This window comes from Ornithorhynchus anatinus, chromosome 6 (assembly GCF_004115215.2).
Source record: "Ornithorhynchus anatinus isolate Pmale09 chromosome 6, mOrnAna1.pri.v4, whole genome shotgun sequence".
NCBI classification, from domain to species: domain Eukaryota; kingdom Metazoa; phylum Chordata; class Mammalia; order Monotremata; family Ornithorhynchidae; genus Ornithorhynchus; species Ornithorhynchus anatinus.
The window spans coordinates 43,831,288-43,857,338 of record NC_041733.1 but is presented as its reverse complement, the minus strand read 5'-3'; the positions used below and the strand labels follow the sequence as shown (position 1 = coordinate 43,857,338).

General features: G+C 54.1%; 1 protein-coding gene across 1 annotated transcript; it reads right to left on the bottom strand.

Moving 5' to 3' along the window:
- Positions 1-648: 648 nt before the first annotated feature.
- LOC100073372 (wiskott-Aldrich syndrome protein family member 3-like) lies at positions 649-18,332 on the bottom strand. Its single transcript, XM_029066964.1, has 9 exons — positions 18,295-18,332; positions 14,278-14,452; positions 13,320-13,454; positions 9,763-9,916; positions 8,390-8,507; positions 6,387-6,562; positions 4,827-5,069; positions 3,372-3,748; positions 649-2,662 (listed from the first exon to the last, which is right to left on the bottom strand). The coding sequence occupies exons 2-9, from the start codon at positions 14,408-14,410 to the stop codon at positions 2,505-2,507; spliced, it is 1,494 nt and encodes a 497-aa protein (XP_028922797.1). The 5' UTR covers positions 14,411-14,452; positions 18,295-18,332; the 3' UTR covers positions 649-2,504.
- Positions 18,333-26,051: the final 7,719 nt, after the last annotated feature.

Genomic DNA, 26,051 nt, shown 5'->3' with positions numbered 1-26,051 from the left:
TGATAATAATGGTACTTGTTTAGCGCTTACTATGTGCCAAGCACTGTTTTCAGTGCTGGGAATGATACAAGTTAATCAGGTTTGACATGGTCCCTGTCCCACATGGGGCTCACACTCTCATCCCCATTTTATAGATGAGGTCACTGAGGCACTGAGAAGTGAAGTGACTTGACCAAGGTCACACTGCAGACACGTGGCAGGACCGGGATTAGAACCCAGGTCCTTCTGACTCCCAGGCCCGGGCTCTGTCCACTAAACCATGCTGCGCCCAGGCAGTTCACCTGAGTCCAAACACCTCCCAGGAGGTTAGCGGACAAAGGGAGAGCTTCCAACCTCTCCCTCCTACTGAGACTGTGAACCCCTAGGTACTAGCCTTTCTTTCCATAAACTCTAAAGGACCAGTCACGGGGTGGGGTGGTCTCAATCTTGGACAGGAACTCGCCATTAATGATAGTCACTGTGACACGTTAAACACCTACTACGGTGCCAAGCACTAGGGAAGATGGAAGACGATCAGGTCAGACACAGTCCCCGCCCCACGTGGGACACCCGGTCAGAGGGGGAGAGGAACAGATGCTAAATCCCCTTTTTAATCAATGAGGAAACCGAAGCCCAGGGAAGTTTAAGTGACTCACCCAAGGTCACACAGCAAGCAAGTGGCGGAGCGGGATTAGAACCCAGGTCTCCCCACTCCTAGGCCCGGGGTCTTTCCACTAGGCCGTGTCGTTTCCATCGGTCTTTGAGGGCCGAGACAGTATGTCATTCCTCGGTCCCTCCGCTCAGAGCCCAGTTCAGGGGGCTGCACCCCCCAGACTTTCAGCCTCGGACAGAACAGTTGGCTCGCCCCCTCCCCCATCCCCTGCCATCTCACTGAGTGGGGAAGGGCCCTGCTGGAGGGGAGGACCCTGGCTGCATGGGGAATCCAGAGAGGCGGCTCCAGCTCCTCTCCTTCCACCCCGACTCGCTGTGTGACCCGGAGTACACCTTTTGCCCTCTCTGGGCCTCAGCCTCCCCCTGGACGGAATGCGGCCGCCCCGCCGGCTCCTCTCTCCAGGCTTGGGGTGAGGAGGGCTTGGTGGGGTCACGAAGACGAAGGCGGTAAAGTGCTTCATGAAATACTAAAATGGTGGTGGAAGGTGATGAGGCAACGCTCAGAAAGAGAAGGCCGGGGGCCACCGTCCCGCCTCTGGACTCTCCCAACAGATCCCTTTCTGAGGGTCTGGATTCTCCCTCCCCGAGGGAAGAGTGGTGTGGGGCCTCTGCTTGCTCAATCCCTCCGGGCTCCTGCACCGAAGAACTTTGAGGCTGGAGAGGGCCAGCCCCGAAGGGCTCTGCGAGGCGCGTAGGCACATCAAGAAGACCCAGGAGGAGGGGAGCCCAGCTCCCCCCTGGAGCCACCCCCAAAGGCCTCACCCTTAGCCACGAGGGCGGCTTGACAACCTTCCGAGGCAGGTCGCGGGGCGGCCTTGGGCGACTTCCAACCAGCCTTGCTGGAGGGAGTGTTTTCCCTGACTTGAACGCACCCAGAGTTGCTGAGTGGGTTTGGGGAGCCTTGGAAGTGCGGGGGCGACTGTGGGCCTAGTTCCCCTAGAGGATCTCCTCGGCCCCAGACCGGAGCTTTGGAAGTGTGGAGCACGGCGGGGCTCCGGGGGGTCGCCGGTTCCCAGAGCCGAAGCCCCATCTGCTCCCCCAACTAGCCGGGCTCGTTGGCGTGTCAGATGCCCCAAATATGGAACACGAACCACAGCCATCCAGGCCAAGGCAAAGCCTTTACGTCCTCCCAAAATTCCCCCTCTAGTGGGCCCCGACTGCAGGCCAAAGGACGCCCCTTTTGCAATGAGAGACGCTTCCCTGGGTACGGTCTTGCTCACGACAAGGATATGGTGAAAGGAAACTCCTTCCGTTCAGATCCCAGCCTCCCCCCTCAGCAGGCCCCAGTGCCGCTCCTCGGAGCCTCTGGCCGTAGAATCCTAGACCCTCCTAGTCCAAAAGGCCTCTCAAGGTCATCATCCAGTCCATCCCTCTGCCTTTCTCTAGCCCAACCTGATGAGATACAAATCTCCAAACCTCCAAAGCAGGAGAGGTTCCTCTATGTCCCCTTCCTTCCCCGAGTTGAGCCTCTATCTCTCCCGGGCCCCAAGCCTTCCCTAAATCTCTCACTGCAGCCGTGTCCTCCCGTTCTCCAGCGGATGGAGAACGGTGGCTGTGGCTAAATGGAAAGAGAAGACCGTGGCAACTTGAGAGAGAGGGGGGCGAGGAGGGGGGGAGATACTGAGGCACCCACTTCCCGCCTCCCAAGTGTATTTCCTGGACTATACCAGCCGGATCCAGTGGGACGACCACACTCCTGGCTTCCGGCTCCTACAGCTGGGAGATGGCATGAATTCCTGGGGCAGGGCAGGACGGGGCAGGGGGCGTGCAGGAGGGAGGCGGGGGAGGCGGGGCAGGGACGGAGTGGGGCGGGGACGACACGATCAAACCCTCGGCACCGGCCCTGGGCTTCCTTAGTCCGACCACTCGTTCTCGTCCAGCTCGGAGTCGTCGTCGGACTCGCTGTACTCCACGGCGATGCGGCGGGACAGGATGGTGGCCACGTCGTTCCCCACGGGCTCCTTCTTGGCCTCCTGCTCCCACTGCTCCTGCACCTTCCGCAGCTGAATGCCTGCTCGCGGCCGGGGGAGCGGGAGAAGAGAGGAGGCGTCAGCGACCTGGGGCTGAGGAGATCCTCTAGGGGAACTGGGCCCACAGTCGCCCCCGGCTTCCGGAGGACTGGCTTTAGGTCTTGGCCGGGGAGGGGGTCATCGGCTGGGCCCCCGTCTAAGAAGTGTGGTGGTCGTCCTCCTTCCCGGGTTGGGAACTGACCCCCACCCTACCCCCAGCCTTCCCTTCCACTGCAGCCCCAGACCACGGGAAGGCTCTGAAAGGCCAGCCCCCTGCCCCCAAATTGGAGACACCCAACCCGTTCCCATTAGGCAGGGGGACTCTGACTTTTCTATTATTATTATTTTTTTAATGGTATTAAAAACCCAGAGAACCTAGTTTCTAATCCCAACTCTGCCACTTGTCTTTTGGGTGACTTTGGGCAAGTCAGCTAACTTCTCTGTGCCTCAGGTCCCTCTGAGCAGAACCAGGATTAGAACCAGGTCCTCTGACTTTCAGGCCTGTGCTTTTCCCACTAGGCCTCGGTGCTTCTTCTTCCTTCCCTCTTGCTGCCACCTTTTCTTCAGTCCTCTTTCCTCTATCCCACGCCCTCCATCTGTCCCCCTGCCCCGCCAACTTTCCTTGGGTCACCGTTTCTCTCGCCCTCCCCATCCCCCGGGGATGGTCTCCCCTAGCCTGCCTCTCCAGCCGGCAGCTCCCGGCCCTCTCACCCCTCCGAATGGCGGCAAGGAGGTCGCTCCGGGCATCGCTCATTGGGATCAACGGGATCGGAGGTTTCCGCAGGTCAGCCGGCAGGGCGGCGGGGGTGGGGCCGGGGACCGCTGGGGGCCCGGGAGGGGGCGGTGGGGGAGCGGCGGGGGGTCCGACGGGGCCAGTCTGGGGGGGAGAGGTGGAGTACGGGCAGGGCGGAGCCGGAGGCGGGGAGGGGGCATAGGCTGGATGGGCCAGGATGGCCTGGGAGCCGGGGGCCAGGGTGGGCGGGGCCGCTATGTGGCTGTCGAAGGCCGTCTGGGCAGAGGGGATGACCGGAGGCGGGGGCGGAGGGGCCGGAGGGACGGCAAACTCCGCCATGGGCATTGGCTGGGGTCTGGGGAGTGGAACAGAGACAGACACACACACACAGAGTAGACCGTCAGTCATTCTGCTTCCAGAAGAGCAAGTCAAACCCCACATCCTGCCCTAAACCCACCAGAACTCCCCTCCCTCGCTAGACATCCTGGGGTTTGGCCCAAACTGAGGTTGCCAGGAATGTGGCCCAGGCTATGGCAGTCTGCTTCCATGTGATAATAATAATAATAATGTTGGTATTTGTTAAGCGCTTACTATGTGCAGAGCACTGTTCTAAGCGCTGGGGTAAACACAGGGGAATCAGGTTGTCCCACGTGGGGCTCACAGTCTTAATCCCCATTTTACAGATGAGGGAACTGAGGCACAGAGAAGTTAAGTGACTTGCCCAGAGTCACACAGCTGACAAGTGGCAGAGCTGGGATTTGAACTCATGAGCCCTGACTCCAAAGCCCATGCTCTTTCCACTGCGCCACGCTGCTCCTCTGTGGGCAGGGTAGGGCGGCCCAGGGGCTGACTGACTCCTTGGGCCACCGAGGTGCCAGCAGGAGCACCCACGTGGTGGGGCTGCTCTCGTCAAGGTCACCATCTCCCCCCCCCAGCCCATTCAGACCTGGCATGGGGCAGGGCAAACCGCCCTCCTGCCCAGGCTGAGCTCGCTGTGCAGGCTGAGACGCTCGATCCAGTACTCCTGGGACACTGGCCACTGGACTAGAGCTGAGGAGGAGCCAGCCCCAGAGCAATGGAGGAGCTAGGGTTGCCTTTCCCTCCGGGCCTCTACTTGCCCATTTGTGCGATGGGGGCAAACCACTGGGATTGACACCAGGGGAGAAACAGGCCAGGCAAATGCACACTGAGGGGAATAGGAAGGAGGTAGGGTGGGATGTGCGAAACGGATGTCGGGATTCACCGCGGTCACCTGGCACAAACATTCTCTAACACCACCATCATCCGAACCTAGCCAAAGTGGCCCATGGGGGCTCTCTTCTCCCACTAGCTGACCCCTCACTTCTTGCCCCAAGAGAAAATGACCAGTCACCCCTCGCCAAATCCTCCGTGCTCCCCCGAAATTCCCCAGAGGCAAGGAGGGTGACCCCTACCCATACTCCTTGACCAGCTGTGGCCGGGGTCCGTTGAGGACGGCCTCTGGGGGCTGCTGGGCTCTGCTCAGGCTGTTCTGTCGGCTGCCCGGGGGCCGGAACGCCAGCTCTGGGGGCGGATGGGGGGCTGGGGCCATCTCTTTGCTGTCCGCGGGCAGGCTGGGGGTGGGCCCCGGCGTCTGCTGGGTGGGGTGGTTGGGACTGGCCGGGTAGGAGCGGTCGCCGACGTCGGACGCGTAGGACCTACAGCAGACACGACACCAACAGTTGGGGCCCGGCTTGGCTGTATGAGCAGGGGGAGGGGCAGAGGAGGCCCTCTGTGGGGGCGGGTCACAGGGCAGCCACCTCCTCTGAGAAGCCTCCCCCAGATCATCGCCACCGCCCCAGTCCACGTCATCCCAACAGGACCGGGGTGCTTCGGATCCACACACAGCACCTTATTTACTCATTCGCTCATTCCTCTCTCCAAACTCGCCCCGTTTCAGCTGCCTCTGTTGCTCCTCCTGCCCACGCTAACTGTGGAGAACACCCATCTGCCCGTCTTCCCATCCTGAGGGCAGAGATCACATTCTCCCCTTCGACTGCACTCTTTCAAGCAATCGCTGCAGTCCTTGGCACTAAGAATCCGCCTGACAGCTGCCCGGCTGAGTCGGGACTGGACTACTGATCCTCTAGACGAGGCAGGGAACGTGTCCACCAACTCTATGGTGTCGTAACCTCCCAAGGGCTCAGTACAGTGCTCTGCACACGGTAAATGCTTAATACATGCCACGGATTGATTGACTGACTATCAGGGGAATTAACGCAGGGAGTTGGTTTTTCCAGCTTGGACCCGTTCTGGAAAAAAAAAATCAATGGAAGGCCTTGAATTCTGTGCCTTGGCGATATGTGCCCTGGTCATCGAGCCGGGTAGGGGACCTTGGGAGGGGGTGGGAGGTTGGAATAGCATGGGAGAGGAAGGCAGAGAGGGACTGGCAGAGGCAGGAAAAACCAGGGAGGAGAGATGCTGTCTTCTTTCTGGTTGGCTCTTACTAGGCCCCCGCCTTGCGCACCGCATGATCGCGAGTGAGGAGAGGGGACGGGGAGGGTCTCACCTCTTTGTGGATGGGGATGAGGCTCTGGGCTTTTAAATGTGGGTCACCATTCCCGGGCCCAGCCTTGTTTTTGCATCCTGCAGCCTCGAAGTTTTTTTGTTTCAGCCTCAGTGGAGTCGGCTTCCCGGGGCTAATGCGCTCACCCCTTCGGCAACCCCAACCACCCCAACTCAAACACTCGGAAGAAAACAAAGGTGCACCTTACACACAACTACAACTCCCACATTCACACGGCATAAATTTGAAGGAAAGCGAGAGTCCTTACATACACGATTGCGGCTCACAACCAGGCACGTCAGAAGCTCCTTGAGGGCAGGAATCGGGCCTATTACCTCTCCCGTACTTTCCCCAAGTGCCTAAGTACAATGCTCTGCACACAGCACGCACTCACTAGATACCATCGAGAGCCTGGCAGGCCCGGGAGGGTGTGGATGGCGGGCACGAGGGGGTAGCGGGGAACACCTGCCTATTGTCGGGGGACAGCGAGCCTTCGGACGAGGCCACGTGATACGGCGACGGCGAGAACCTGCTCTCCGGCCGGAACTCCTTGTCATAGGCCATCATGTTCCACTCCAGGCGCCGGTTCCGAGCCTTCCGCACCTTTTTGACCTCCCGCGTCGTGTCCTCCACCAGCCGCTGCTCCTGGGAGGGGGAGGCACGAAATGGGGTGCTGTTCTGGGGGGAGGCCCTCAAGGCGGAATGGGGTCGGAGGCCGGCAGCCCCGTTCTCTCCCCCTGGGAGCTCTCCTGGGCGGAGGCTTGGTGCTGGCCTCCTCCTCACCCTGGTTGTGGAATCGGCTGCTGCCAGTGGCTGCCCTGGGGGCGGGGCGGGGACTGGAAGTGGGTCTCGCCAAACTGCGGAAGACCAGGTCGGTGGGAGGAACCCCCTCACCGGGAGGTGCCCTGAAAACCCACCGGGCGGCAAAAGGGTTGAGCTCGGCTCCCGCACCAGAGAGGCTCAGACTGGATGGCGCTTGGGAGGGGCCATCTCATTTCCCTGCTTCCACCTCAACTACGCCAGGCAGCTGAGATCCTCTCCGGGCTTCAAAAAGCTCCAGGGAAGAAGATGCTGCTGTTCCCACTGAAGGTCACCATTCCACGACCCGGCCCCGGTTTCGCATTCTGTAGCCTCGGTGCCTTTTCTCCTGTTTCATCCTCTGCGGAGACCACGCTTCCCGGCGCTAATACATTCACCACCTCGGCAACCTCAAACAACTTCTCTGTCCCTTCTCTCCCCCTGTTTCTCTATTATATCCTTTCCTTCTTTTTCATCGTTTCTCCAGTTCTCCTGTAGCCCCTTCTTCTACTTCCCCATCGCTCTCCCGAGTTGAGGAGCCCAGAACCAGAACAGGGCTCAGTAGAAAAGGTCCTAAGCGCTGGGCTAGATACAAAGGTTGTCAGGTTAGACACAGTCCCTGCCCCACGTGGCACTCGCAGCCTCAATCCCCATTTTACAGATGAAGAAACTGAGGCACAGAGGAAGCAAAGTGACTTGCCCAAGGTCACACAGCAGACAAGTGGTGGAGCTGGGATTTGAACCCAGGTCCTCCCGACTCCCAGGACCAGGCTCTATCCACTAGGCCACACTACTTCTCGAGGCCGTGCTGTTTCAGTGCTCCCCAAATCAGTCGACTGCAATCTATTACTACTTCATGTCGTCCACTAGGGCCGCTCAATCTTCCCAAATAGAACCAGCCACTGTCTGACTGGAATCTCTGCAGTTTGGCTTTCCTTGAAGGGCTCTCTACTGGTCAGGTCCCCGTAAGGCCTGCCACTAAGTGTGAAGCCCTGGTTCAATTACAGCAAGAGGGATTTGGGTTAGAGTTAGGAGGAACTTCCATTAGACTAAGGCCCTTCAGGGCAGGAAATGGGTGTCTTGCTTCTGTCATCCTCTCCCAGGGGCTTCGTACAGGGCTTCACACTTAGTAGGATTCTATATCATTGCTTGCCTGCTTCCTAGATTGACTGGTTTTGGGGGAAGGAAGCGGGGAGGGGTCTGACATCCTGGAATGAGCCATCAAGGGAGGTTGTGGAAAAGCAGATGGACACATTTCTGTCTGGGTTGGTTCAAGGGCTGCCTTGTCTGAAGTCAGGGCATTGGACTTGTTGACCTTTGAATGGCCCATCCAGCCCAAAGTGCTTGTGATTTTCAGCGACCTCTCTTTCAACCGAATTAAATTATTTCCATTCCAGTCTGGAGTCCCTGCCCTAGTCCCATCTGCCAGGATCATGCCCCCCTACTCCTAGGATGAGCCACCTCCTCCCTGGAGCACAGCCCGGTAAGGTGCACTCTTTGAGTTGCTTTTCCCTGGGATGTTGAAGCTAGGGGATTCAAGTCAGAGGGCGTAGGCTTGGGAGAGCACTGGGCAGCCTGGCATTTAGAGCAAGTGGGTTATCTGGGGAGCAGAGACTGTGGGATTGTGTCCAACTGGTCCATGACCTGAGCCTCTCACCGGCCCAACAGGCATACCTTCTGCCTCCGTTTCTCCTTCCTCTTGTCCTCGGTGGCCTGGAGCATCTTCTCCTTCCACAGGTTGAAGAAGTATGAAGGATCAGTGTAGAATTTGAGGCCATCTTTCTTGTCATCTCTGGAATGGACCCCAGTAGGGAAGAAAGAGGGAAGAAGAAAAAAGGGAAGAGGTGGAAAGGGGTCATAAGACTGTCCAGATTCAGAGACCTGGGGGAAAAAAACGCTGACCTGCTCTGCAGGACTTTTTGTTATACCTAAATGTGTTTCAGTGGACTCCATCCACAGCCTCTTTACGCATACGCTGTCCAGCAACAGACTCTTCACTCATAAACTGTCCATCCACAGACTCTTCGCCCATACGCCGTCCATCCACAGTCTCTTCACTCATACACTATCATTCCAAAGACTTTTTACTAGAACACTATCCATCCGAAGACTTTTCACTGATATACTCACTCTATATATATATTGAATATATACGTATATATAGAATGAGTATATATATATACTCATATATATCCTCAGACTCTTCACCTGTACATTATCCATCCATAAACTCTTCACTCGCACACTATCCACCCCCAAACTTTTCACTTGTACACTATCCATCCACAGAGTCTTCACCCGGACACTATCCTTCCACAGACTCATCACTGACACAGTATTCCTCTAGTTAATCCTCATTCATAGTTGATCCATCCATTCAATTAGCAAGCGAGTCCAGATGGCCTGGCCTTGCCTGAGATCCTGAGGAAACCAGAAGTGTCAGGCTGGGTTGCCCCGCTTAGTGACAATAATGCCAGAGTCCTTGCCCCCGAAGCCCCTCTAAAATGTCAGGTAACTCCCCTGCTCCCTCAAGTTTGGTCCCAAACCCTCTTAATCTCTAGGTCATCTGGAATCTCCCCAGCAGCCCCACTCTCCCCAAGAGGCCCGACCCGGAGACGTTTCTTCCAGCTTGGCTAGGATCCCCCCAGCCTTCCCCAAATAGGAAGAGAATGGGAGCAAGGACCATGGGCATTGGATGACAGGGGGAGCCATTTCTAGGGATTCATGGCAGGGTCCTTACCCACCCCCATCTACTCCTACCTTCGACCCCTAAAGAGGACACCCAGACCTCCATAATCAACCCTAGCTTGTCCACCCTAGCCAACACAGCTCTTCATAGCCCCCATCCCCTATGCCAAGACCCCCCCCCCCCAAGAAACCTCACCTGAGGTGAGTTTCACCCTCAACCAGCCCAGGGGAGAATCCTGGCTTGGGATGACTAAGGCAGAGCTTGGGCAGCTAGCATCCTCCTCCCTTTGCCCCCTCACCAGCCCCAGATATGGACCCTCTTCCAGCGGAACTGGGAGACCCCTGGTCATCCCCCGAACCTGTAGGCAGTGAGGATGTTGAGTGGCGGGGGTTTGTCGCAGCGTTGGTACATCTCCATCACCGGATTGGGGATGGAGCCGCGGGACACCACCTGCTGATTCTGGATCGTGGCACTTCGGAAGGCCTTCCTCATGTTGATGTCCTGCAGAGACACTGAGGGCAGGGGGAGAGAGGGCCATTATCCTGACAGTCCAGTGGTGGCCCATCCACCTTCGCATCAAACAACTCCTTACCGTTGGCTTTAAAGCACTCAATAAGCTCACCCCCTCCTACCTTACCTCACTAATTTCCTACTACAGCCCAACATGCACACTACTCTTCTCCTCTAGCACCAACTTCTTCACTGTAGTCCAATCTCATGTATCTCATCGCCGACCCCTTTTCCACGTCCTCCCTCCGGCCCGGAAACCCCTTCCCCCACATATTTATTCAATCAATCACATTTACTGAGGGCTTTCTGTGTGCAGAGCACTGTACTAAGCGCTTGGCAAGTACAATAATGGCAGCTCACCACTCTCACAACCTTCAAAGAATTATTGAGATCCTATCTCCTCCAAGAGGCCTTGCCCAATTACACCCTCTTGGATATTTAGCATTTGATATTTGCCCACAGCACTTCTGTAAATATCTATAAATTATTAAATTATTTATATTAATGTCTGTCTCCCCCTCTAGGCTGTAAGCTCATTGTGGGGAGGGAACGTGTCTACCAACTCTGTTACAATTGTACTCTCCCAAGTGCTTAGTACAGTGCTCTGCACACAGTAAGCACTCAATAAACACCATTAATGTTGATGATGATAAAGTCTTTCCTGAGGGTTTTGATGGGGAGAGTTACTGGCCTCACCTCTATCAATCAATCAGGGGTAATTGTTGAGCGCTTACTGTGTACAGAGCACTGGACTAGGTGGTTGGGGGAGTACTAATAATAATCCTAATATTGGTGGTATTTGTTAAGCGCTTACTATGTGCCAAGCACTGTGCCTTAGCACTGGGGCAGATCCAAAATAATCAGATCCCACCCAGGGCTCACATTCTAAGTAGAAGGGAGAACAGGTACTGAAGCCCCATTCTGCAGATGAGGGAACTGAGCCACAGAGAAGTTAAGGTACTTGCCCAGAGTCGCACAGCAAACAAGTGGCTGAGCCACGATTAGAACCCAGCTTCTCTGACTCCCAGACTGGTGTCCTTTCTACTAGGCTACACTGCTTGGCTACAGTATGAGAGAACTAGTAGGCATGATCCTGTCCACAAGAATCTTACAATCTACAGGGGGCAACAGACATTAAAATAAATGAAAGGTACCCATCGTCATATATGTGCATCCAATGTATATTCACTGTTTATTGCTCTAGTTTTTTGTCTGCTTTCCTTGCTAGAGTGAAAGCTCCTCGTGGGTAGGGACTGTGTCTTTCAGTTGGGCATTTCCCAAGCTCTTAGAGCACTGCTCAGTGGAAAGAGCCCAGGCTTGGCAATCAGAGGTCATGGGTTCTAATCCCAGCTCCGCCACTTGTCAGCTGTGTGACTTTGGGCAAGTCGCTTAACTTCTCTGGACCTCAGTTACCTCATCTGTAAAATGGGGATTCAGACTGTGAGCCCCACGTGGGACAACCTGATCACCTTGTAGCCCCCAGCGCTTAGAACAGTGTTTTGCTTAACAAATGCCATTATTATTAGTAGTAGTATAATAATATTATTAGACTAATCACACTGCTCCAACTTCCACAAGGACTCAGCAGACTGTAGTGAAGTGGGGGGACCCAGATAATCAGTGTCAATCAGGGTTTCACTGTGAGAGTCTTTTGATCTGTTGAAAGATCAGACACTGACTGGGGTATGTAAATCTGGGACATCTTGCCGAAGGCTCTGAGTTACTATTTAAAGGAAGAGAGGAAGGTTGAATGGGGTCAGGGGAACCCAGGAGTGATCTGTGATGAATACCCTCAAGCCAAGGACCCTTCCACGGGGACTTGTCTGCCTTTTACCCAATATCTACCCCACAAAATCCCTAAATCCAACTCTTCCCCCCATCCCTAGCCGGTCCTGACCCCCGCTAGAAGGTGTACTCCTCAATCCCTTGAACTGTCCCTTCATTTTTCCCAATTGCTTACACGACCGCAGGCCCGTTGCATCCTCATCACAGGATGGCATCTGTGGTGAGATTGGTATTCTCCTTATTTCACAGATGGGAAAACTCAGGCCCAGAGAGCTGAAGAGACTTGCCCAAGCCCACCCAGCAGGGCAGTGGCTAGGCTGGCTCCCACCCATCCCCTACAGTGGTCTCTGAGAGGGGACAGGGCAACCGTCACAGTGGCGCTTTCGGACCAAGAGTCTGCGCCTCTGGCACTCGACCCTGTGGGCTACTGAGACTCTGGACTGTGTGGGAGTCCCAACAGTCTCATGGGACAAACACACCTGCATGATCCTTGAGCCGGAGGAGGGGGGATAAGGAATTGTAGCCCTCCGTGGGGAGGGCAGTAACCACTAGTTGGCAATCTCTCCTGCAGGGAAATCCCACAACCCTCAACTTCACCTCAACCCCCATTTCCTCTCTGGGCTGCAGGCCCCTGGCTGGGCCTATTTCGGTGGTTGACCCTGTCAGAAAAAGCTTCCAACTCTTCTTCCTCAAATAGCCAGCGGCCCGGATGGCCAGTTTGGATCGGAGGACCTGGGCCTCAGTCACCTGGGGGAGGGAGGATCAGCTCTGCCTCCCCTCGAGGCCAGCGGGATGTGCTGGGGAGGTCGGCGGTTGGGTAAGATCCGGTGACCTTCGAAAGAGCCAGGTGACCAGAATCGAGGGAGAACCAGGAAACCAGAAGGAGGGGAGGAGGGGAGGGAGAAGAGGAAAGGGCGGGAGTTTGGCAACCGGGGAATTCTGTCCCCTCAGCCTTGAGGCTTGGGGCAGTTGCGGGGAGGTGGCAGGAAGTCATGAGGGAGGAAAAAAGAATTCCTGAGCTGGAATGACATTGAGGGGACATTTTGTCCATCCCACGGCCTCCAGGCAGGGCCACCTGATTCTTTCAAGCTACCGGGGCTAGAAAGGGACGCCCACCGGCTCACGGTCCTTCACACCCCTCCCTCTCTGACCAGGGGACCTCCACCTGACCCTAGCCTTCCTTGGGGTGCTACGTTTGCGACTCCAAAGCCGCTGAAGGAGAAGGTTGAGCTGAACTGGGCTTCCGCCAGGCTGGGGATTTAAATCTCTTCCGAGTCTCCACCGGGGAGGCCCAAGTGCCAGGCAAGCTGGCATCCCTGCATCGTGGCATAAGAGGCAGCCAAGGACTTGTGGCCTGGGCATGGACAGATGGGGTGTGGCCGGGGATAAAAATGGGGCATCCGTCCCATGACCAAAACTGGGCTGGTGATTACTGGAACACCTGCAGGAAAGACGCCAGCATCCTCCCCGCAGCCAGCCTAATCTGCTGAGACCACCGTCTTCCTCCCAGCCTGCCTCTAAGACTCCCGGGTATCTTACCCTCCAAGGGCCTGGATGTAGGCCCAGCAGAGAATGGGAAGAGCGGAGGCCGGCTTTGCCCTGCGTTGGGGCAGTCCTTACCTTCTTCCACGGTGGAGTCCAGCTGGGTGACCTTGAACACCAGAAGATCCACCCGCTCTTGCAGGGAGCTCATCCGCAGGTAGAAGCTGTTGGCCTCGTTGAAGAGCTCCCCGAAGATGTCCTCCGCGTGTCGGCCTCAGGGACGGAGCAAGAGAGAAAGTGGCGGGGAGCAGGAGGAAATACAGGGAAGAGGCGGAGAGGGGCAGACGTCAGGGCTGCCTGGCCTACTTTAGGCTTCGAGCACAGCGGGAGCGTTTTGGGGCCAAACTCAGGATGGGACTTCCTCTCCAGGAGCGCACCGCTAAAGGAGATCCTCTGTGGACACTGTTATGTAATGGGCGGGACTTCTGGGAAGATTTAGGGCAGGACTGCCCGAGACAGGGGAATAAACAGGATGACCCCTACGTATCTATCCTGGGCTAGGGTTCCTCCCGAGAACATCAGAGCCTTGGGGGCGGACACCAAGCCTCCAGCCGGTCTTCATAGAGTCTGAGGCCACGTGGGCACTCGGCTGAAGAAGAGGAGGAGGAGGAGGAGGAGGAGGAGAAGGCCAGGGAAATCACTGCTGCGAGTCGGAGGGCATGAGGGAGGGCAGTTGAGGATGGGGACCTCACTGATTTGCCCAAGAGCCTTTGAGACACCACCTTCATTCATTCACTCAATCGTATTCATTGAGCGCTTCCTGTGTGCAGAGCACTGTACTAAGTACTTGGCAGAGTACGTTGCAACGATGAATAGACAAATTCCCTACCCACAGTGAGTGGAACTTTCAAAGTCAAAGGCCAATAATAACAATAGTGATATTTGTTAAGCACTTACTATGGGCCAGCCACTGTATTAAGCGCTAAAAGAAATCATAGGTCAAGAATCAGAATCCCTACTGGGGGAGCTTGCCCCCCCATCCCTCCAGGCTCCCCTCTACTCACCCCCGACCCCCGCCCGGTCCCTCTCCACTCACTGAGACTCCCCAGCTGCTTGATAATGGCAGCCAGGGTGCTGTTGGTGACACACTCCAGCTCGCTGGTGACTCCATTGGGCAACGCCCCGCGGCACAGATGCCGGGGTTCAATGTTCCTCTTGACCAGTGGCATTGTTCCGGGGTGGGCACCCTCAGACCGGTAGGCGTGCGGAGGCTGCGGATGGAAAAGTGGGTCAGAGTCAGGACGAACCCGGCACCCAAAATACTGACAGTTAACAACTCTGTTATATTACACTCTCCCAGTTTCTTAGTATTCATTCATTCATTCAATTGTATTTTTTGAGCACTTACTGTGTGCAGAGCACTGTACTAAGTGCTTAGAAAGTACAATTGAGCAATAAAGAGAGACAATCTCTGCCCACAGTGGGCTCACAGTCTGGCATGGGGGTGGAGGGAAAGTTAGACATCAATGCAAGTAAACAGGCATCAATATAAATAAATAGAATTTTTTATATATATATATATATATATATATATATATATATATATACACACAAGTGCTGTGGGGCGGGGAGAGGGGGGAAGAGCAAAGAGAGCGAGCCATGGTGATGCGGAAGGGAGGGGGAGCTGAGGAGAAGTGGGGCTTAGTCTGGGAAGGCCTCTTGGAGGAAGTGTGCCTTCAGTAGAACTTTGAAGGGGGGAAGAGTGATTGTCTGATGGATTTGAGGAGGGAGGGCGTTCCAGGCCAGAGGTAGGACATGGACCAGGGGTCGGCGGCGAGACAGGTGAGATGGAGGCACAGAGAGAAGGTTAGCACTAGAGGAACAGAATGCACGAGCTGGGATGTCGAAGGAGAGAAGGAGGTGAGGTAGGAGGGGGCAAGGTGATAGACAGCTTTAAAGCCAAAAGTGAGGAGTTTTTGTTTGATATGGAGGTGGATAGGCCGACTGGAGATTTTTGAGGAGGGGGTGACATGCCCTGAATGTTTCCGTAGAAAGATAATCCGCGCAGCGGAGTGATGTATGGACTGAAATGGGGAAAGACAGGCGGAGGTTGGGAGGTCAGAAAGGAGGCTGGATTGTACTTTCCAAGCGCTTAGTACAGTGCTCTGCACACAGTAAGCGCTCAATAAATACGACTGAATGAATCATAGGATGAGTGATTGTACTAAGGTAGTGATTTGGATGGACAGGAAAGGGTGAATCTTGGCGATGTCGTGAAGGTGAGACCGACAGGATTTGGTGACGGAGTACAGAGCTCTGCACAGTGTTCTGCACATAGTAAGCACTCAACAAATGTCACTGACGGATTGGCTGCTTTGGGGGCACAAGCCTGGGAGCCCCCACCACCGCCCCTTAATAGTCAGGGTGCTTTCTTGCTCTCTGAGTCAGGGCACTGTGCAGCACTTTGCCACCCCTCAGGTTTTCCTCCCATTTTACAGGTGGAAAAACTAAGGCTCAGATAGGTTAAGGGGCCCCAGCCAGTATCCAGGATTGGAAAGAGCTCTGGGGTTGGGTGGGGAGGGGAGGATGACCAGGAGTGCCGGATTTATGCAGGTTTTACATTCCTACCTTTTTTTTTAATGCTATTTGTGAAGGGCTTACTATGTGCCAGACCCTGAACTAAGCACTGGAGTAGATACAAGGTAATCCGGTTGGACCCAGTCTCTCTCCTACATGGGCTCACAGTCTTAATCCCCATTTTACAGATGAGGTAACTGAGGCACAGAGAAGATGAAGGTAATAGTAACCGTAATAATAATAATAATTGTGATATTTGTTAAGCACTTACTTTTTGCCGGGTACTGTACTAAGCACTGGGGTAGATACAAGGTAATTGGGTTGGACACAGTCCCTCTCCCACATGGGGTTTACGGTCTTAATCCCCATTTTACAGATGAAGTAAGTGAGGCACGGGCAAGTTAAGTGACCAGCCAAAGATCACATAGCAGACAAGTGGCGGAGCCAGGGTGAGAATCCAGATCCTTCTGACTCCCAGGCCCCTGCCTCCCCAACTTTGTGCAAAGTGGGAAAAGAGAGGTCAATCAACCAATCTGATTTACCAAAAAACACATCTGTGGACACATTACATGCCCACAAGAAGCTTACATTCTAGATGTCAAGGCCAAATCCCCTGGACCCAAGCTGCCTCAGGATCCATTGCTTCCTCCACCCTTGTCCCCCAAATTGCCCAATTCTGATGCCCGGGGTGAAGAGGGAGCTGAGCCCACAGAGCTCTGTGAGACCCGAGAGCTTTCAATCAATTAATCACATTTATTGAGAGCTTACCGTGTGTCAAGGACTGTATTAAGCACTTGGGAGAGTACATTTTAACAATATAACAGACACGTTCTCTTCCCACAATGTAGCCTAGAAGAGGGGACAGACTAAAATGAATCAAAGACGGATAAGTACATGTGTCCGGTGGGAATGGGGGCGGTGAATAAAGAAAGCTGATCAGGGTGACGCAGAAGGGAGTGCGAGAAGAGGAAATGAGGGCTTAGTCAGGGAGGGCCTCTTGGAGGAGTGGGGCCTTCAATAAGGCTTTGAAGGTGGAGAAAGTCACTGTTGGATATGAAGAGGGAGGACATACCAGGTCAGAGGCAGGATGCGAGTGAGCGGTTGGAGGAGAGATAAACGAGACTGAGGTACAGTAGTTTGGCACTGGAGGAGCGACGTGTGCGGGCTGGGTTGAAGTGAGAGAGCAGCAGCTCATTTCCCCTGAGTACTGGGGGGCTCCCGGCCTTTGGGGCCCCAAAGGGAATGGCCCGTTCGGGTTCCCAGGCAGAACAGTTCAATTAATTAATTAATGGCATTTATTAAGTGCTTATTATGTGCGCAGCACCGACCTAAGCGCTTGGGAAAGTAGAAAAACCAGAGTTGGTAGACGCAATCCCTGCCCACAAGGAGTTTACAGTCTTCAGACATTTCTCTCCGTCCACAGGCCTGAAGGTGGCGAGTCTTAGCACTGCACAACCTGGAAGGTTTCATCTCCCACAGGGTCTGCACTGATCCCACCCCCATCCCCAATCACTCCGGCTCAACACCCTCGCCCTGGCGGTGGGAGGGCAGGGGACCTTCGTGGGCAGTGTCTTACATCTGCTCAGTTCTTAGGCTTTCCAGCTCACCTCCAGCAGCCGAGGTCCACGGTGAAACGCACCCCAACTCCCCTCTGTCCCCACAGTGAGCCAAGCCCTCTGTCAGCTCTGCTGCCTCTCTCAGCCGAAGGGCTTCTGACTTAACAATAATAATAATAATTGTATTTGTTAAGGGATTACTACGTGCCGGGCCCCATACTAAGCGCTGGGGTGGATACAAGCAAATCGGGTTGGACGCAGTCTGTCCCATACTGGGCTCACGGTCTTAATCCCCATTTTCCAGATGAGGTAACTGAGGCTCAGAGACTTGCCCAAGGTCACACAACAGACAAGCAGCAGAGCAGGGATTAGAACCCATGATTTCTCACTTGCAGGCCCGTGTTCTAACCATCACCCCAAACTGTGGCATCTGTTTAAGTTCTTACCATGCGCTAAACACCTCAGCGGATCAGACACAGCCCCTGCCCAACACAGGGCTCATGGGCTGAGGGGGAGGGAGGTTATCCCCTTTTTATACAGATCAATCTATTGATCAGTTCTATTTAGGGAGGGCTTACTGCCTGCATAGCACACGGCACTGTCCGCATAAGCGCTTGGGAGAGAACAATAGAATGGAGGAAAAGAAAATATAACAGATGAAGAAGCCGAAGCACGGGACAGGTAAAGTGAGGTCCCACAGCTTTTTGACTAGGAAGAAGAGAGGGTTGAAGAAGGAAGATGAAGCATTTGGCTTTGTCGGTATTAAGTTTAAGGGGCTGATGGCTCAGTTGGATGGAGGGAGGTGGAAATCTGATTCCGTAGACCAAGTCAGATCCCCTCAGGATGGCACCTGGAGAGTTTCCAGTACCCTACCAGTCTTAGCTACAGGAGGGAGAGTCAAGAAGAGGCATTCGCATTCTGTTCCTAGCTTGGGCAGTGGTTAGTGAGTGGAAGGCAATCTGCTACCAGTCAAAACTCACCTGCGCTGGGCAGCGGCGGCATGGGAGAGAGTCAAGGGCGGAGATTCAAGTTGACCTCATGGACGAAGGCAGTGGTAAATCACTTCCGGATTTTTATCAAGAAAACTACGGCAGATGGAGGCGGGGTATTCTGGGAGAGCTGTGTTCGTGGAGTCGCTATGGGTCGGAAACGACTCGACAGCATAAGGAAAGATCAGGTCAGAGCTGGAGGTGTGGATTCAGAAATCTCCCGCAGAGAGGCAGGGTGGCCTAGTGGAGAAAGCACCGGGCTGGGAATCAGGTGATTCGTGTTCTAATCCTGGCTCCACCTCTTCCCCCGCTGATTGATCTTGGACGAGCCAGTTAACTCCTCTGCGCCTCAGTTTCCTCATCTGTAAAACAGGGGGTTTAATATCCTTAGACTGTGAGCCCTGTGTGGGACAGGGACTGTTTCCACTCAGATTAGCTTGTATCTACCCCCAACATTTAGCACGATACTTGTAAGTAAGCGTTTAAACAAATCCCATTGTTTCTGTATGTGGCAACGAAAATCTGCACGGAGAACGTGAGCGCAGCATGCGTTCTGAGCGTTTCCTAGCTCAATATGGAGGTCCCCAGCTACGGCTGACGCCAAGCAGGGGTCTCCGGTCCAGCCAGCGGCAATGCTAATGCTCGGCCCTGCTGTCCTGAGAGGGAGGGGTGGAGGAAGGGTGTGAGGTCCTTGACGGTGTCTGGAGGGCAGCCTCCGGCACGGCTCCAACCGAGTGGCCGCCCGCGCGGCTCTGGAAATTGTACCCCGAACAGTGCCTCGTGTAGAGGCGGAGGAAGGCGTTGGCGGCTGGGGCCAAGAGGAGGGACCCAGAAGTACAACAGAGGACTTGAGGGATGCCCAAACAGGGAGGTGGTAGGCGACCCTTAGCCGGAGCCTGACGGTCCGGAAGTGATTGGCACGCCACTGGTAAATGGGACAAGGGTTGCCAGTGCCTGTTCAGTCAATCAATCATTCATTCAATCGTATTTATTGAGCGCTTCCTGTGTGCAGAGCACTGTACTAAGCGCTTTGGAGAGTACAGTGCAACAATAAACAGACACATTCCCCACCCCAACAAGCTTACAGTCTGGAGGCGGGGAGACCGATGTTAATATAAATATATTACCGATATGTACATAAGTGCTGGGGGGCTGGGAGCGGGGAGAACAAAGGGAGCTAGTCAGGATGACGCAGAGGGGAGTGGGAGAAGAGGAAAGGGGGGCTTAGTCAGGAAAGGCCTCTTGGAGGAGATGGGCCTTCATTAAGGCTTTTGAACAGGGGGGAGTCATTGTCAGAATTGAGGACGGAGGGCGTTCCAGGCCAGAGGTGGGGCGTGGGAGAGAGGTGGAATAGACAAGATTGAGGCACAGTGAGAAGGCTATCACTAAAGGAGCAGAGCGTGTGGGCTGGGTTGTAGTAAGAGAGTAGTGAGGTGAGGTGGGAGGGGGCAAGGTGACTGAGTTCTTTAAAGCCAATGGTGACGAGTTATTTGGTTGATGTGGAGGTGGATGGGAAACCACGGGAGTTTTTTGAGGAGTGGGGAAACGTGTCCTGAACATTTTTGTTCAAAATATATTCCTGTGGATGTATCACCCTAATAGAAATCCCTCTTCCTTCCTCTTTTTTTTTAAATGGTATTTGTTAAGCACGTACTACGTGCCAGGCACTGTTCTAAGCGCTGGAAATAGATGTAAGGTAATCAGGTTGGACACAGTCCATGTCCCACACGGGGCTCACAGTCGTCATTCCCATTTTCCAGATGAGGTAGCTGAGGCACAGAGAAGTGAAATGACTTGCCCAAAGTCACACAGTAGGTAAGTGGCAGAGCTGGGACTAGAACCCAGGTTCTTCTGACTCCCAGGCCCGTGCTCCATCAACTAGGCCACGCTGCTCCTCCTTTTCTTCTGGGAAATGGAAAAAGCCCCCACCCAGACCCCCACTCTGGCTCAGGACCCACAGCTTCTTGTGCACCGTCCCATCATTCCTTTCCTCATCGCTGGGGCAACCACTGCAGTGCCCCCAGAGTCCTACCCGGGCCTAGGGCAGGTCAGCGGGGTGTAGTGGCTAGAGCACGGGCCCGGGAGTCAGAACGTCATGGGTTCTAATTCCGGCTCTGCCACTGTGACCTTGAGCAAGGCGCTTCACTTCTCTGGACCTCAGTTGCCTCATCTGTAAAATGGGGGTTGAGACTGGGAGCCCCATGTGGGACAAGGACTGTGGCCGACCCGCTTTGCTTGTATCAACTCCAGGGCTCAGTACAGTGCCTGGCAAATAGGAAGTGCTTAACAAAGACCACAATTATTATTACTATTATTATTATCAGGTCACCGGAAGCCTGGTCGAACAGCAGGAGGAGGCCGAGGGAAAGGGTTTAATGGACTGCTGTCAGGCAGCAGAAGGCGAGGAACAAGAGGGCCATTCTCTTGCCCTGTTGGCAGTCTTGGAGGGGGAGGGTGGGGGCATGAACAGGGGCACCGGACGCCAGCCAGCTGGGCCTGGGGCCAGAGGGCCAAATGCCAGGGGAGTGGGGGCCGGTGGAGCCACAGACACCGATGAAAAGGCCATTGACAGGGGCCAGGCTGATCAAGCACGGCTCTGACAAGCTCTGGCCGAGGGAGAAAGAGGAAGGAAGGAAGGCAAGGTGGCATGGGGCAGCGGAGATGGGGTAGGCGGTCGCGGGGGCTTGGCCACCACTCGCTGGACTTGCTGCGGCCTCTCCAAACGGGGCCATGGAGAGAACATGGCGGGGCCCAAGGACGGAAGCCAGGGAAGTCCAGAGCGGTGAAGCAGCCGCCGGTCACCAGCCTGGCCCGGGCGTGCCATTGGGTCAGAGGAGCAGCACTGCAGAGTGGTTAGAGCATGGATCTGGGAGTCAGAAGGACCTGGGTTCTAATTCCGGCTCCTCCGCTTGCCTTCTTTGTGACCTTGGGCAAGTCACTTCACTTCTCTGGGCCTCAGTTCTTTCATCTGTAAAACAGGGATAGAGACTGTGGAATGTGTGTCCCACTTGGGACAGGGACTGTGTCCAACCCCATTTGCTTGTATCTACCCCAGCGCTTAGTACAGTGCCTGGCACACAGTAAGCCCTTAACAAAATATAACACAATTATTATTGTTATTATCATTATTATCCCCACAGAACATCAAGAGTTAACTGCTAGATCCCCAGAGTCTTGAGAGAGAAGGCTGGTTCGGGGGATCAAGAATAGGCAGGGAAGGTGGAGATGAAAGCGGGCCAGGGCTGGAGGAGGCTCGGCTTGCAGGCCAGTGATCGAGGGCGGCATGTGCCAAATGCAGCAGGGGTTGCCACGGCGACGGAATAAAAAAAAAAAAACGTGGCCATCCCTGGCTGGGGCTGCTTGTCATCAGGCACTCGTCTTTCTCCTCCCAGGACATGATGGGGAATGGAAGGCGTGACAGAGGGGAAGGAAGGTAGCGTGGCCTAGTGGATGGAGCACCAGCCTGAGAGTCAGAAGGATCTGGGTCCTAATCCCGGCCTCTGCCACTTGTCTGCTGTGTGACCTTGGGCATAACAGTTCACTTCTCTGGGCCTCAGTTCCTTCATCTGTAAAATGGGATTAAGACTGTGAGCCCCATGAAGGACATGGACTGTGTTCAATCTCACAACCTTGTACCTATCCCAGTGCTTAGTACAGTTACATGTCACCCCGCTCCTCAAAAAACTCCAGTGGTTGCCATCCACCTCCACTTCAGACAGAAACTCCTCACCATTGGCTTTAAAGCGCTCCACCACCTTGCCCCCTCTTACCTCACCTTGCTACGCTCTTTCTACAACCCAGCCTGCACACTTTCCTCCTCTAATGCTAACCTTCTCACTGTGCCTCCATCTCGTCTGTCTCGCCGCCAACCCCTCGCCCACAACCTGCCTCTGACTTGGAACATCCTCCCTCCTTAAATCAGACAGACAATTACTCTCCCCCTCTTCAAATCCTTACTGAAAGCACATCTCCTCCAAGAGGCCGTCCCAGATTAAGCCGCCCTTTCCTCATCTCCCACTCCTTTCTGCATCGCTCTGACTTGCTTCCTTTGTTCTCCCCCAAAACTAGCCCCACAGTACTTATGTACATACCTGTAATTTATCTGTATTGATGTTTGCATCCTCAGTTCTAGACTGTAAACTCACTGTGGGCAGGGAGTGTGTCTATATTGTTATACTGTACTCTCCCAAATGCTCTGCACCCAGTAAGTGCTCAATAAATACAATTGAATGAATGAATGGCACATACTAAGCACTTTACTCATAGCACGAAAAAAAAAAGGCAGCTAATCTCCCTCCCTGCAACCCAAACACACCCTCTGTCCACTGAATATCCAGTCCACAGAATGCACATCACGGCCACCAGCTGCCCCTCTCATCCCCCTCGGACTTTCTCCTGCAGTCAGTCGTCCGGGGTCACTGGAGGGGCCGTCGGAGGCCCCACTTCCATCCCTAAATTCTCTCTTTCATCCTTTCATCATTTCATTCATTCAGTCATATTTATTTATCACTTACTGCGTGCAGAGAACTGTACTAAGCACTTGGGAAAGTAAAATACAACAATATACAGTGACATTCCCTGCCCACAATGAGCTCCCAGTCTAGAGTCGGGGAGACAGGCATCAATCCGGTTAAATAAAGTTGCAGATACGTACATAAGAGCTTCTGGGGCTGGGAGCGGGGAAAGGCAGAGGGATAAAGAAAATGACAGATATGTTCATAAGTGCTGTGGGGCTGGGAGCGGGGAAAGGCAAAGGGATAAAGAAAATGACAGATATGTTCATAAGTGCTGTGGGGCTGGGAGAGGGAAGAGCAAAAGGAGCAAGTCAGGGTGATGCAGAAGGGGGTGGGAGATGAGGAAAAGCAGGATTTAGTCTGGGAAAGCCTCTTGGAGCCTTCAGTAAGGCTTTGAATCAGGAGAGAGTGATTATCTGTCAGATTAGAGGAGGGAGGATGTTCCAGGCCAGAGGTAGAACGTGGGCCGGGGGCCCAAGGCGAGGCAGGTGAGATGGAGGCACAGTGAGAAGGTTAGCACTAGAGGAGCGAAGTGTGTGAGCTGCGTTGTAGAAGGAGAGAAGGAAGGTGAGGAGGAGGGGGCAAGGTAATGGACATCTCTGAATGGACATCCAGACATCTCTGAAGAGATCTCCCCCCGCTTTCAAAATCTACCTCCTCCACCTATGCCTCTGACACCATCCCTTCTAACCTCCGCACACACCTGCATCTACTCACTTGTTGGGCTCCTTCCCTCGGCCTTCCCTCGTGTCCCCTTTCCTAAAATAGCCGCCTCCAGACCCCGCCACAGTAGGTGGCTGACGCCCCATCTCCTCCTTTCCAGCACTTCGAATGGATGATGTCAACACCTGCTGCCTCCACTTCCTCTGCTGGGTGGCCTTGGGGAAGTCACTAACCTCTCTGAGCCTCAGCAAAATGAGGAGACTAAATACCTGCCTCTTCCTACCTCACGGGGATGTTGAGAGTCTAGAATGAGATCGGTGACGCCAGAGCATTTTTGAAATCTAGGACACGCTATGCAAATGGAAGGGGTCCAAATTATCTCCCGCTAAGCTCCAGCCTGCCCTCTCTGTTTGAGCTCAGCTGGCTCCTTGCCGTGCCTCAAAGCCAAGACGCCCTTCTCCGACTCTGAGCCCTTATTTTAGCTGTCCCTTTTATAGATCTTGCTGCTCACAAAATCTCACTCCTCCTTGAAATCCCAGTTCAAGACCCACTTCCTCCCGGCAGCTTTCCCTGACTAATCCCACCCTGTCTTCTATCCAGCAATCCACTTCATCGGTCAACGGATAGCAGCACCTACTCTAGGCGGAGCCCTGTACTAAGCACTTGGGAGAGCACAATAGAGTCGGTAGGCACGATCCCTCGGTCAGTCAGTCATATTTCCTGAGCGCTTACTGTGGGCAGAGCACTGTACTAAATGCTTGGGAGAGTACAATATAACAATAAACAGACACGTTCCCTGCCCACAATGAGCTTACAGTCTAGGGGGCAGACAGACATTAATTTAAGTAAATTACAGATATCTCTACCCTCCAGGAGCTAACAATTTAGCAGGGGTGGCAGAAACCAAAATAATTTACATTTGGGAGGTGGGAGAACTGGATAAGTACAGAAGTTAGTGATTAAATAGTAGAGTATGTAAGTGGATAAGTACATGAGGTGCTACCTATAACTGTGAACTCACAAACACTGAATCAGTGCAGATGTGCTAAAGTGGAACTCCTGAATTGACTGTGTATTTCTGTAAACAAAATGCCTGTCTTATTCCCCCTTTCAGACGGGGAGATCCACGACCTTAGCAACTGTATCTGTGGTCTAACACAGAACCTCAGAACCCAGTTGGGCCTGGGAAAATATCTGCTGATGAAAGTAAAGATAGAGATGATGATGCAAGAAATCAGATGTCCAAATTGTGTGGAGAAAGAGAGGAAATGAGAAAAGGCTCTTCAGGAGGCTGAAAGAAAGCATGAATGGTGAGCAGAGTCAAGCATGACAATGCCAGAAATACATGTTCAATATTTGAAAATCTGCCTCATCGGGTGCACCAACTACCAGTTGGTGGATGAATCTAACAATCGTATTTATTGAGAGCTCACTGTGTGAAGGGCACTGTTCTAAACACTTGGGAGAGGACAGGGTTGGCAGACACATTCCCTGCCCACAAAGAGCTTACATTCTAGAGGGATGAAGAAACAAATCCAGAGATTGCGATGTGAGTCAAAAAGAGGGTGTGTGTACGTGTTTCTCTCTAGCTCCCGTGTGTGGACCAGAGAAGCTAGACTGTCAGGTGTCAGAGAGAAATGAAATGCTAAAAGGTTTTCCTATCACGGTAAAGCGCCTTGGAAAAATCAACCGATTTCCTGGGCTCTTCACAGCCAGCCCCAGTGCAGTCACCTTGGGCAGACCTTCCGTGTTGATGGCACTTGACAATCTCTCACCGTAATGTCCCCACCCCTACACGACCCCCTCCGCCATGGAGACTGGCATGACCCACTCTTAGCCCCCGCTCACCCTCGGGTCTCCCAGGGCCGTGACAAGCAGCATGGCCTAGGAGAGACAGCACGGGTCTGGGAATCAGAAGGACCTGGGTTCTAATTCCGGCTCTGCAACTAGTCTAGTATGAGACCTTGGTTAAGTCGCGTCATTCATTCATTCAGTTCAATAGTATTTATTGAGTGCTTATGTGCAGAGCACTGTACTAAGCGCTTGGAATGTACAATTGGGCAACAGATAGAGACCATCCCTGCCCAATGACGGGCTCACAGTCTAACCGGGGGAGACAGACAGCAAAGCAAAACAGAATGAAACAAAACAACATCATCAAGATAAATAGAATCAAGGAGATATACACCTCATTAACAAAATAAATAGGGTAATAAATAATATATACAAATGAGCACAGTGCTGAAGGGAGGGAAAGGGAGAAGAGCGGGGGGGGGGGAGCAGAGGGAATAGGGGGGCTCAGTCTGGGAAGGTCTCCTGGAGGAGGTGAGCTCTCAGTAAGGCTTTGAAGAGGGGAAGAGAATTAGTTAATTGATTGGAATCGGAGTCTGGAGACCAGGAGCTGAGGAGGGCAGGTCGTGGGCCCGAGGGCGAGAGGGCAACCCCCTCAAAGAAAGGCTCCCGAGGGTTCGGCACCCCGGGCGAGGCCCGAGAGAGACCCCGCCCTCTCCCCGAGACCCCCTCGGCCGGGCTGAGACGCTCCCCCGAGTTCTACATAGAAGGATGGGAGCA